This window comes from Passer domesticus, chromosome 2, assembly GCF_036417665.1.
Source record: "Passer domesticus isolate bPasDom1 chromosome 2, bPasDom1.hap1, whole genome shotgun sequence".
NCBI lineage: Eukaryota > Metazoa > Chordata > Aves > Passeriformes > Passeridae > Passer > Passer domesticus.
In genome coordinates, this window is record NC_087475.1 from 72,940,123 (window position 1) to 72,953,741 (window position 13,619).

Genomic DNA, 13,619 nt, shown 5'->3' on the forward strand with positions numbered 1-13,619 from the left:
TGTGGCCTCTTAGTCAAATACAGCTGGAACAGTATTCTCCTGTCACCTTTTTAGGAAAATATAGAAGAAGATGCAGTAAGCCTAAAATCATGTAACAAAAAGGAATAATACAGGAATAATATATTTAATTTTTTTTAATTTAATTTAATACAGGAAGCTGTCTTTCTTCTCAGAAGATCTGAACAAGTTCCATTTCAGATGACACCACTGAGTTTTACACCTCAACAATAATGTCATCTTCTAATACCAGGTCCTTACTTAGAGAATGTCCCCAGAATTCAACACTTTTTTATTCTTTTGTGAACTTCTCCTGGTTTTTAATACAGAAATAATTTTTGGTCTTTTCCTTCCAAAAAAATTTAACTTGTGCCTTAATTTCCAACTATATCAAATGTACTATCTTTTATTCTGAGCAGAAAACTATTTAGTTTTCTAGGTATAGGAAATATTTCTTCCTGACAGACACTGGGGGTTGTTTTCCCCTGAAAAAAGTCTCTTACTGATCTTGTTTAAGTATGTCTAATCCCAAATAAAAGAGGAGACAGTATTTCACTCCCTGAACAGTTTACGACTGCTGTGATTTTCTCTGTAATCTGTCCCCAAGCAAGCTTAAATCTCTTACATTCTCTGTGAAGGAAAAAAGAAAGCACAGAGAGTATGGAAAGGTTATTCAAAAAACTCTCTGATTGTTGTATATTTTCTGGGATGTCTTACAAAAAAAGTACTTCCCAGTATGGTTAAACAATGGGTAGTATGAGGAAAGTTAACGTTTCAATCCAGTTTATGTCATTCTCTTACCTGATTTCTTGCTTCTTGTTTCATCAGTTAATAGAATTTTGTACCATTTAATTATGGGGTTTTTTTAAATTTCTGCTTTAGATTGAAGTGACAAATTGTATAACCATACAGAGATCATGCCTTTTCCCTACTTATCCTGTTTCTTTCCTTCAGTATTTTGAATTCCTTGATACATTTTATTTGGAAACTTTCATTTAAGAAGCCAGCATTATCCAGGCTGGACCCCACTGCTAGTGCTGACATTTTTGGGGGGGCTGTGGCGTGTGTGTGCCAGTGCATGGATGCAAGATCTCTTTTAGGTGTCATCATCAGCCAGCATGCTGTGCTTCACTGTGCTATTTGCTGTGATGACAGCCTATATATTTTCAGTGATTTTCATCTGGGGATTTGGAATTGCTTTGCAGAAATAGAGTATGATTGCTTGTCTCTGTTCCTGGAGTTTAATCTATATGTGTGCATATATAGTCATAATACATAGAGATTACATCAGTTACAGCCAAGATCAGGCAGTGAGGAAGGGAAAAACAGCAACAAAATCTGGCTTCATGATATTCCTGTCATAACCCTATCTGAGTATTTCCTAAATACTTAGTAAAGAGCTTGAGAAAAATATTTTTCTTCCTTTTGTGTGAGCTTAGCAAAAGAGTAGCTTGATTAGTTTCTACAGAACACTTAAAAATGAAAGTGAGCTTTTTGGTTTGGAAATGGTAAGGACGGTAAATCAAAGAGGATTTTGCATGCAATTCTGAAAATTGTGAGATTGATTAACTGTCTTAATGCTTGCAAGCCTGAATTTACAAGCATAGATCTAAATGTTCTCTAAAGGTTAATTGGCCAAGCCTTTATGAGATTGTCTATATTCTGGTTTGAAAGTAGATTGCAAAAAGGCAGGCTGCAGCTGGTTCACCACAGTCTTTTGGTGCAGAGAGGGTTCTCAATTCTTCAAAAAGACTTTGGTGTCCAAAGAGGAGCCAAAGCATGGTGCAAATGCTGGAGTGGTATATCCACTACTATCTTTGTTGTTAGATCCCCTTCCTATAAATCAGTGCAACAGGACCTGGTCAGTTCTGTATTAAGAGCGTTGAAGCTCTGCACAGACAGTTCAGGTCAAGAGGTGGAAAAAAAACTTTCCCTAACATTTCCTTTAGTGTTTGAGTCTACTTTGTGTGCCATAAAGAATACAAGGCTAGCACTTCTTCACTTGCAGGGGGAATAGCTGCATTCCTGAGGTCTCCCCTCTTTTAATACATTTTCACTTCTGTTTGTGGTGGATTAGCACTATTAAAGCTGAGTTTTATTAAAGTTGCCAAAAACCTTGGGAGACTCCCTCTTTCTTTACTAGAACCCATTACAAAATGAGGGATAAATCCTGATAAGGTTTCTGGATGCTGTTGTAACACGATAACAAATTTGGCCATTGGCCTTCAACGTGGGTGTTTTAGAGAGTGTGGATAAAGTGGGCTGTCTTAAAGAAAGTGCTCTCATTCCTGACCTTTTCTCCATCTTGTAAATTTATGGTTTACCTCTCCTTTTTGTTACTTGGAAACTTAGAGCTTTTCTTTTATTTTCAACCTTCTATAGCATAAGAGTATTCCCAGTGTAATATTTTTTTAATTGTAGAATGTATCTACAATCAGAATCCTGTTCCTGTACTTGAATTCTGACTCCCTACAAAGTCCCCAGCCAAGATCCCCCTGACTTTGGGAGAGCAGGAATTTCATTCCTGTGCTTGTTTTTCCTAATATCTGGATACAAATGAGGACTTCACAGCTGAAACTCATTGCACTGTGATCCAGAAGATACAAAAGCAAGTATCCCTAGTGGTGTCTTGACATTTATATATCAAGTTTTACTTCCTAACCAGAAAGTTATTTTTAATAACTTTTAATAACTTTTACTTTAAAAAAAACTCATTAGGATTTTTAACTCTCACATCTGGGAATAAGAGTGACCTAGAATGCTGATGCGATGATTCACAGTGTTTTAATTTTTGTAATATGGGAAACTATCACATAAATTTTAAATTGCACATTTCAGCTACTGCTCCAAGTAGGGTTTGATATGGCAGGAAATCTTCCCACTCTGGCTTGCCAGGAGCAAGCCTATAAGTTGAAATGAACTTCAATTAGAAGAGGGTGCAGAAGCAAGAACACACTGAAAATGCCGCAGCCAAACCCTTCACTTTCTGCTCTGGCTTTGCTGCCCCTTTCAGCAGGCTGATGTGTACAGCTTGGGGGCTCCTTCCTCATCATGTAGGAATGATTGATCTTTCAGCTTTCCTGCCTTCGTTGGGTGTGGCTAGAGGGCAGGTCACCAATGCTTGTCTGCCTAAGCAAATGCAATATTCAGAAAAGGTGGAAGACTCTGTTTCTATGTCGTTGCCTGTGGCTAGCAACCAGTAAAGCAAATGACTGAGAGCTTTCTCCCCAAGATAAATAGCTCAATTCTCAAGACCTTAAGTCTGTTGCAAAATATGTCCACCTTTCATAGATAAAAATCCAAGAAAATAAAACACATGTTGTCTTATTTCTCTGCATCCAAGTTTTAGGCATATTTCTGTGAGTGACCTCATTTTCAGCAACTTCTCCTCCAGACCAGACGTTACATGAGTTAGAAACTACAGGCAAAGAAATTGTTCTGCACAGTCTTGGCTGTGCCTTCCAGCCAACCACAAACCACACATCCCAGATACCATCTCCTCCTTGCCTGTGATGGCCACTCTCAAAATGCAGCCAAGTGGCCCTACTCAGTCTCTGCTGGGCTGACTCCATGCCTGCTCTGCATGCCAGATCCATGCTGTTCTCTCCCTCTGCACCTCGACCTCCCTTCCCAAGACCTGGGGAGGCTTTTGGGGGCCGTGGGTGCAGCAGGGCTGCTTGTGCCAGCCCGTGGAGCTGGTCTCCTTGGCACAGGCTGGCTGTGGTGCTGGCCAGAGGCAGCAGTCTCCTTGTGAGGTACAAAGACAGGAGCTGGGCCTGAAAACAGAGGAGTGCTTTGCAAGCTGAGCAAGGCAACTCTCGCCACTCTGCAAGACAAAGGGCTGCCCACTCACACTGGTTGCACTACCTGATCCTTTGGTGTTTCATCCACTTCTGAGAGGGAGAGCTGGAGGAATTGAAAGTGTGTCAGGTCTTAAGGTGGACTGTGGAGGAACATCTTAGTGTTTGGCTATACTGTAAAATCCCCTTTACTAGACCAGGAAAAGGCACATAAAAAATGCGACAGCATCTTGTACCCCTCCTCTGCATTACCCTAATTCAGCCCTAGCCTGAAACTTAAATTCATCACTATGAGGTTTTCATTTACCTGCATGTCCTGAGCTGTGAAGCATTTGTTGGCCCTTTATTTGCATGTGCAGCTCCACTTGTTAGAGGGAAAAATAAAAGAGAGATCTTATGCCTCAAAAGCAGTTTTCAGCTAACCCCTTATAGACTTCACAGAGCTTCGAGCTACTAATTGTCCAAGTGATCTCATTAAAGAGCTAAAGATAGCTGTGTGGACTCAAATGCTGTAATTTCAAGGGAAAGAATTCAAACCCAGTGAGGCCAGGCAAACACTGATGAGCACATGAGCCTCTGTGATATTGGCTACACAGACCCTTAGCTGTCCTCTTCTCCAATTAATTGCTTTGTCCTAATATAGGAGTATTTCATTCCCTCCTGTCAATAATTTCTGCAACTCAATAAAGCAGGGTTCTTTAGCAATACGGAGGGGATTCTGGCAAGCACCAATGGTTTTAGCCTTTATTCAAAAATCACCTCTTGTTTTTGGATTGCCCCATTTCTGAAGTGGAAAATATCAAATGGATCATACCGTATTGTCTGTGTTAACTTTTTCAAAATTAATACTAGCCATATAGACCAAACTGAAAAAACTTGAAGCTACAACTCACAATTACAGCTCTGTACCTTCAGGTTATTACTTGCTTCTTGTAATACTTTTTTTCTTTTTTTCTTTCCCAAAAGAATGTGTGCCTCCTAAAAACCTTGATGCTGACTCTTTCCTTTTTCCAACAATTCTCTTACTTTCCCCAACCCCTGCAACATTTTCTGTGCTGTTCTTAACTCCATACAAGTCAGTTGTAATCCTCTCTGATCTATCCTCTAGTGAGCACAGAACTGATTCACCAAACCTCTGCATGTAGTTATAATCTCTGATACTTTCAGTCATCTTCTCCTACAGCAATGAATTCAAGTTTCCTCTTTCACCTTTGTGGTTATTATGGCCTCATCTTTTTAGGTACTTTGCAATCTTGTCATTCCTCTCTTTTTAATATGAAACCTCATAAATCATGTGTCAGGCCTTCAGTTACCATGTCCTTTTTCATTCATTCATTCATTATGCTGCTGCCTTACCGATTTTTTTATCTCCTTATCTGCGCATTTTTAAGCACGAGTAAAACCGAGATGTCCAACGCGTCCCTAAGTTCAGCTGGCAGCAGCCGCCAGTGTAGGCCGAGAGCGCGTCCTGCTGGTGTCCTTGTGGGAATGCAGCCCTGGAAACATCTGCAAGAGCGGGGAAAATTAAACCAGTGGGGGATTTTAAACAGCAGTGTCAAAATCTGTGGCTCAGAGCTTGTGTCTGCGGCACTGGGTAGCTAAGGTAGTAGTGGTGATACAGGGATAGGAGTAACAAGTGGTGGATAATATCTGTTTACACTTAGATTCATGGAAAATCTGCAAACAGAAGTCCAAGAAATGGAATTCATAAAGTTTTCAAAGGGTTTGAACGTCATGAGAAAAGAAGACTTTGCAGCGTGGTTGCTGTACTTCACTGATGAGGAAAACAATGAAATTTACTGGCAGAATGTGAAAGACAGAATCGAAGCAGGAGAGGTTGGTACCCAAAGTATACTTTGTTTTGCTTCCTCCTTTGTATGCACAGGTTTTCATTTGAATGTGGTTATCTAATGAGGTAACCAGTTGCCAAATGAATTATTGCAGCCCTTGAATTTTATACAAGAGCAATGATAATTGTCCAAATACAAATGTATATGAGAAATACAAATATGTATGAGAAATACAAGTATCAACAACGAGTAGGCAGTCACATCTAAACACTAAGTCCATCAGATTTAATGACATAGAATAAGTGGGATTTGAATGTATATTCATTATGTGTCATCTGAATTCTGTGATACTCTAGAACATCAGTTTGGAAGAATTCAAGACTTTTTGCAAGTTTACAAATAACCTGGAAGACTTCTCTATCGCCATGCAGATGTTTACTGTAGCCAATCGTCCTGTAAAGCGGGGTAAGTGCTGTACACCTTTCATGTGGGTTTTTTTAAAGGCAAATAAAAAGAAATTTAATTATGGAATTAATATAAATTAGTTATCCCAAAGTACCACAGTGAACTCCAAAAATATTATACTGCTCTGTATTTGGACTTAGTTCTATTTCATTAAAAAATAGTAATATAAAGTTTCCAAAATGTTTTCATTTGAAAGTTCTAATGTGCTGTCATATATGGATTAATGACAGCAGACTAATAAACCATAAAATGGTTTGGGTTGGAAGAGACCTTTAAAGGTCATTTTCCAAACCTTCTGCCATAGGCAGGGAGCTGGATTAGGTTGCTCAAATCCCCACCCAACCAGACCTTGAACACTTTCAATGATGGGATAGCCACAACTTTGTAAGTTTCTTCCTTATGTCTAAATGTACCCCTTTTCACTGTGAAAGCATTTTGCTTTTCCTGTCACTACAGGCCATGGTAAAAACTCTCTTATAAGCCCCCTTGTTATAGTGAAAGTCCACAATAAATTCTGCCCTGAGGTATCTCTTCTCCAGGCTGAACAACCCCAACTCTCTTGGCCTTTCTTTACTGAAGAGGTGCTCCATCCCAAAAATTATCACATAATTTTTGTGGCCCTCCTCTGGACTCACTTCATGTCCTCCCTGTGCTGAGGAGGATGTGTTATGCAATTATGTCTATCAAAAATAAACAATGTCATAAAGTGGAGTTCAAAATAAAGATTTCAAGGAGGGGGGATTGCTTCTTTCCCTTATAAGAGAAAGAGCAGCAATGCATCAAAAGTATGGACATACAAATGTTCATATGTATGTGAATACACACATGTATGGACATACAAATGGACATTTATGGACATAGAAATGCTTTTTCCTTTAATCCTGAGATTATTACTTAGCTGTTACTCTTGAAGGACAAGTCTCATAAGTTATTTCAAAATAGCAACATTATTAAAAAGTTCCTGAGGAAATGTAAGGAGATATTAACATTCATTGAAATTAATATTTGATGGGCTTATGTGAAAAAAGATGAGAGATGTGAGAAGATGGAAAGAGAAATACATATTCTTGAAAGATAAATGTTTGGATGGGATTTGAACCAAAGAAAACTGGGGGATTTGCAACTTGTGACTTTCATTACTCATCTGTTTATGTGCTGAACCCCACTGTAATCAAAATCAGCCAGCTGCTGAGGTAACTCACAGATGTTGCATGCCTATATGTCTAATTCTCTCCTGAATCTGGCTGAGTTTTGTCTTGGTGTTTGCATGTGTGTACATGTGTGTATTTACATACCTATGAACATTTATATAAATATAAGGCAAGGTCTTTCTGTCCTTCCTTTTATTCCGATTTCTTTTTCTTCTAAGTTCACAACTTATCTTTTCTCTCTGGTAAGGTGGCCCTTCTTTGCTTGAAGATTGTTACTCCCCACTGTTGTCGAAGATCTTCTTTTATTCTTTTATTACATTCAAAGAAATGACAGTACCATGTCTGGATTTAAATTCAGCCTCAAGAAATGAAACAGTTAACATCTTTTCAAAAACAAAATTAAGACTACTATAAACATCCCATGTTTTATGTCTTTTTCAAGTTGCGATATATAGTTTTACAAAAGGATTTTTAACTTAATTATGTTTAAACCAACTGTGTAATAATCAACTACATTTATACAGGAGTTGTTGAAAGAGACAAAGATGAGAGCTGTGTCAGGAATGCTATTCCCTCTCATGAACTTCAGGACTAATCATATTTATAGTACTATTTATAAACAGTACTTGCTTATGAAAGCAGAACCACATTAATATTGCATTTATAACTTCATTGGACAACTTGCTGTAATAATCTACAATACTGCTACACTTCAATAACCTCCAGTTCCATTTTGAAATTCACACTTCCATGGTTCCTTCAAAAATGCATCCAATTCATGTTGGATTGTGCTTGCTATAATAAACAGTAATCCTTCCACTCTTATGAGCTGTTGTTTTGTAGCAGTCCCACACACTTCCTCATCTTCCTTGAGCCAAAACTACAAATTCTGTGCACCACAGGCCCAAAAGAGCGGCTAGTGGGTGTTTCTATTCTGCACATGGTGGTGTAAAGAAAGAAGAAAAAAGAGCTGAAGATGAAATTACATCTCCAGAGATGTATGGCAGCTTTTTCTGCCACAGATCCTCAGTAACTTCTCAAGATCATTTAAGAGGAGGTAGCCAGCTTCTCTCAAAACCAGAACTGCAGGTATATAAAGCCGTGTGCTGTAAGCAGTACGTTGACCATTTGATGCTCTGTGTTTCTGCAGAGTTGCTGAGGAGATTCTTAGTTGAGGTGGAGCATATCATAGCCTACTGTTCTCTGAGGAATAGCGTTTTCATGTAGACTAATTTGTCATTAGGCTTATATTAAATGGTAATGTTTTTATGAGAGGATAGTGAGGCAAAATCCTATCATTTGTATGAACAAGAAAGAGCAAAAAATATATAAATTTTCATCTATTTCTAGCAAAAATTATCACTTGTACTGTTGCTTGAGAAGCACTGCATTGCTAAAGTTTATGATAAAATTAATAAAGATAGTGTTACAAAAGAAGAAGCAAGCTCAAGAACTCATGAACTGAGTCCTCCTAATAGTTTACTAGTTTACATATCCCAAATTCTCCAGTTAGGATACCCACAAGCCATTATAAATTGGACAGAATCTTGCTATTTATAAGTTCTCCGTTTTCTTTGCAAGTTCGGTCACCTCTGATGTAATGTTATGTCTTTATTAGCTGAGTTCAAGAGAGCAGTGAAGGTGGCAACAGGACAGGATCTGTCAGATAATGTTTTGGATACCATCTTCAAGATTTTTGATTTAGATGGAGATGACTGCCTCAGCCACAGCGAGTTTCTTGGAGTCCTGAGGAACCGGATTCATCGAGGTTTGAGGGTAACAAGCTGACATAATTTTGTAAATACCTCAGATGATTGCTACAACTCTCTTGTAAATGCTTGTCGAAACACTGGTAGAGTTAATGAATAGAAAAATACATATATTTTAAACTGGGTAGTCCTTACTGCATATGAATCTGGGATGAGTGCTGCCACTAAGAACTTGTTACTACACATGTGAACTATGGAAGCAGCAGCTCAACATTATATATTGTATTTACACAGTCTGGGAATAGGAGTTCTTCTTTGTGTAAATGCTAAACACACTTTAACTTTATTAACAGGTGCCACAGCAGCAAGGCATTCAAGGTTTCTGGAAGTGCGTGAAAAAAGAAAGCATTAAAGAAGTCAAAGAACTTTGGAAGCAAACTGGGAAAAGTCCTTTTTAAAGCAGTCCATTTATCTTTTGCTTAAGTGGTTTTTCTTTAGGGGAGTTTGTCTGTCCTGTTTACATAATAACTAAGTAAAAAATGCTCTTTTTTTAGCTATAGTTAAAGTTTAATTAACCCAGACTCTAATGCAATAATTTTATAATTGTTCCAGTGCAATCAGTTTGGTTTACAGAACTGGTATTGCTTTTGGCCTCCATACCAAAGGACTCTTGTTCTGGGGAATAGTGTTGTTTACTGTTCTGTGGAGTCTGACCCTGCACTGTAGGATACAGGATGCACAGGATTGAATAATGGCCCCAGACAGGAACATCACAGCAGTATCATCTCCTTTTGAAGGAGTGGACATCATCTCAGCCACCAACACAGCAGCTCTCCTTCTCCAGCAAGGGCAGAGGTCCACAAGGCAAAATCACTTGCACAACACATTTTAAACAAAGTAATCCTAAATCAAAAAGGAGAATTCACACCTTGTTATGGGGATCAGCTCATGTGCTGGTTGCTGGTGCTTGATTCCACCAGTTCCTGTGTGGATTTCTGGTTTGTCTGCCTCCATGGTGTTATTATTAAACTGGAAATACAAGACTGATAGGCTTGATGCAGGGTTTAAAAGTTGTACATTGATCAATGAGTTTGTATTGAGTGTCTCAGACTTCTTCCACATAGTATAAATGGGAAGAAAAAAAATCTTTATTCTATCAAACACAGTGCTAGCTACAATTTGACTCATTACTATTTTGCTTTAGTTGTATTGCAGAAGATGAGTGCATAACAAGTAGTTGTTTTATCTCACTAAAAGTTGTGACAGGGAAACCTGAAGTACCTCAGGGATTCAAGATTATAATAAGCCATTGTTGAGGTAATGTGTCCAATAAAAAACCAAATGCAAATGTTTATTACTCCAAATGCAAAGTTAGACCTAAGATCTTAAACACTAAAAGGAGGAACAAATCAAGACTACCACTTAGAAATTACAGGTGAACATTTTTTTGCAATAACATAAGGTGCATCTCTGTGTACACAGGTGTGCACGTTACATGTTTTGTCTTTCTTACAATCCCAGGAGCCAAAAGCCAGGTCCAGATCACTCTTCCTGGTTGGCCATGATATATAGGAGATAGACTTACCTGTAAAGCTGTCAAGGTTCTTCCTCTCTCCCACTCTCAGTTGTCTGACTTGTCTGGCTGGGGTGAAAGCTTAACCTTTCAGGACAGGTTTGTGATAACAGAGATAATAGACTCAAAAGGTGGACTAGGGATATGTCTCAAGAAAAATAACCAAGAAACCACTCAGTGAGGTATTATCCATCAGTTTTTTGCTTGACATCAGCTGTGTTTGCCTCAAAGCTGTAAATAAGCTGAACATGTGGGTCTTTGGGTTTTTTTGGGGGGAAATTTCCATGATAGGTAAGACATCAGAGCAGCTCTCACTTGGTGCAGGGACAGGAGAGAATTGGGAAACCCTAAAGGTTCTGCCTAAGGAATACTGAGATTACTGAGAATGTGTTTGATGTGTCGGTAGCTGTCATGTTTGTGCTGAGGACAAGTCCTAGTGCCTGAACCTTGGCATAGTGATCTCTCCTGGGGAACACAGTGAAAGGCCAGCAAAGCAGCTCTTCCCTCATAGCCTCAGCTTGGAGCTTTAATCTAAAGTGTTAAAGAGAAAATGCTGATAGTCCTGTCAAGGACTATCATCCAAAACAAGACCGTGCCTGTGGGGATGTCCTGAGACTGTTTGGAAGATCAGGCTCCAATGACCATCAAGGATCCCTTTTTCCTCAGGAAAGAACCCAAATGCAGTAAATGCCTCAGCCCCTCAAACTGAGCTCATGCAGTGCTTTGTGGGCAGCAGGATAGCAGGTGTCTGGTTTACTTTGTGTGTTTGGAAATTGTTTGTTGCTTCTCATGGTGGGAGCAAAGGTGGGGCAGTGGGACTGGCACCACAGTACCACAGCCAGCTGCACTTCACCAAATTATCCAAAAAACTACAGTATTGAAGAAGAGCTTCCATGGCATAGAAGTCTGTATGTGTTCACCCAAAGTGTACTTTGTGCCAGCTCTGGCTTTAATGCAAGTTTGCCTTTTATTTGTTGCTGTTAATATTTTGGCAAATAATTTTTAATTTGGAGTGGAAATTATTCCCTAGCATTTTATTCTGTGTGAAGTTAATAGATTTATGCTGGTTTTTATTGCTTTTGTGGTTTCTTCTGCTTACTAATTACTTCCTTCTTACAAGCTGTTTGGTTTTCTTTTGGAAAAATCAACTCCTTTAGCTTTAGTATATCTAGAAGTTTAATTCCTCAATACTCATTTCTATCTGGGTTTGTGCAATCAGCAGTATCTGCTTTCAGGGATTTCAAGTTTTATTTTTCAGCAAAAGCTTTGATTTCAAGTTCAGAGGAAAAGCAAAGGGATGTGCTTGGGTTTGATATGAATTTTGTGTCTATTGTGAAAAGAAAAAAAAAAGATTGGAAATTAAAACAGAGTTATGAATAATTTTCAGAAGTTATCCTGAAAGTGCAGCCAGGAAGGAACTCCTTTAAAAGCCAGAGATGACTTGTCTACCAGGCTTGAAGAATCAGAGTCTGTGTTTAATTTGTAAGTTTATTGTTATTTGTCAACTAAAATGGTTTGTAAAACACTCTTAAAATAATTTATCATTTTTAATATCTTAGATTAAAAGATATATTTATGTATTTAGATAAACCCTGTTTTTTAAGAAATTCATTATAGTTTAAGTATTTGATGTTTTAGTTCCTTTTAGTCACTGTGATATTTGCAGCCTGCTGTGAGCATTACTCAACACAATTTAGTTAAAGCTTATGCCAGCTACCAGTCTAAATATATCAATTGTGACTTGTTTTAACATAAGGAACTCTTCCTCTGAACAGAAATGTATAGAAAAGCTAAATAAAATTGATTTTTTTAAATCTACCACATTGCATCTGAATTTTACATGGAGTAAAGATGAACACATTGCACATTGCAAAAGTCTCAAAAATTGATATAGTATATCAAAACGATACACAAAAGCAAGTGGAGTCATCTACAGCATATAACTGCTGTACAGAATTTTAATTGTTGTATCCCCATAACGGTTCTTACATTTCTTTGTTTGTTTACTTTAAGATAATGTCTAAGAACCATTTATGCTTCATTTCCAAAGGAAGCAAAGGCAAAAATGTAGTGTGATATACTAGAAGTAATAGAAACTCATTGATTGTTTACAGAAATTAATTCTGGTGTCTCAGTTTGTACAAGCCTCTTTCTAAAAGCTAAAGTCCCTCTGGATTCAAACCAAGCTGGCAGCTTTTAACAAAATAGGCAACAGTGAGGAGTACATGTTCAGTGCATATAACATAGAAAGGATCACTGCCCAATAAAGGGCAAGAATGGGAACAACCCTGTTGCTTAGAAGAAGTATAAAATTCAGGTATATTGACCATACTTGGACTAAAACGTAGAAATGGATCGATAAGTGTATAACAAAATTTAAAAATAGTTTTTTTCTCATGCTGGAGTTCTCACAGAAGAACATGGCAAGCATGCCTCATACCTTCAGTTTTAATTTTTCCTGTAGAACAGTCACAGCTGGTTCAGGAAACTACTCCAATGCAAAAAAAAAAAAAAAAAAAGCCTTCAGTCATTCTAAACAGAAAATATGTGCCCAAATGATATTGTGGTTGTTACTAGTGAGATCCAAGTTGCCCCAACAAACAGCTCCTGTAATGCAGTTGGTCACAAGGGAAGCATGAAGATGAGCATGGCAGATGTAGACACACTCTTCTAGTGCCCATCTGGCCACAGAAGCTCCTCCTACAGAAGGTGAAGACGTCATCCAACGAGAAACCAAAAGCCCTTTGCAGAACAGAAAACCTGAGAGACTTGAGCATGCACAAAATTAATCAGCAAACAAATTCGTGTCTCTTCACTCATTTATTTGAATGTTTCCCGTTGGCTTTGTTTATTAAACAATTCCTAGTTGATTCAGTTTTTTTTTTTAAATCGTACAACATATGTGGAGACAGATTTCCCATTAGGCTGATGTTGGCTTTGTTAATAATGTTTCCAGTTCATTAACTGGAGTGCCCTGGTGCAGAGCTCTGCTTGCTGTCCTGGGCTGCTGCTCCTGCACGCCGGCATGGCAGGGAGCCTGCTCAGCCCTGCTCACCTGCATGGGCTTAGCCACAGCACCGCGTGCCCTGAGGAGTCAAAGGACATGTTTCTCCTCTCCTGTGTGCCCATTGTGA

At 38.5% G+C, this 13,619-nt stretch overlaps 1 protein-coding gene across 1 annotated transcript in view; it reads left to right on the top strand.

Moving 5' to 3' along the window:
* Positions 1-12,303, top strand: part of MICU2 (mitochondrial calcium uptake 2) — a 133,810-nt gene extending 121,507 nt beyond the window's left edge. Inside the window, exons 9-12 of the mRNA XM_064409234.1 lie at positions 5,462-5,633; positions 5,944-6,052; positions 8,822-8,979; positions 9,266-12,303. Coding sequence (XP_064265304.1) covers positions 5,462-5,633; positions 5,944-6,052; positions 8,822-8,979; positions 9,266-9,370 — 544 coding nt within the window. The 3' untranslated portion in view covers positions 9,371-12,303. The remainder of the gene's footprint in view (positions 1-5,461; positions 5,634-5,943; positions 6,053-8,821; positions 8,980-9,265) is intronic.
* Positions 12,304-13,619: the final 1,316 nt, after the last annotated feature.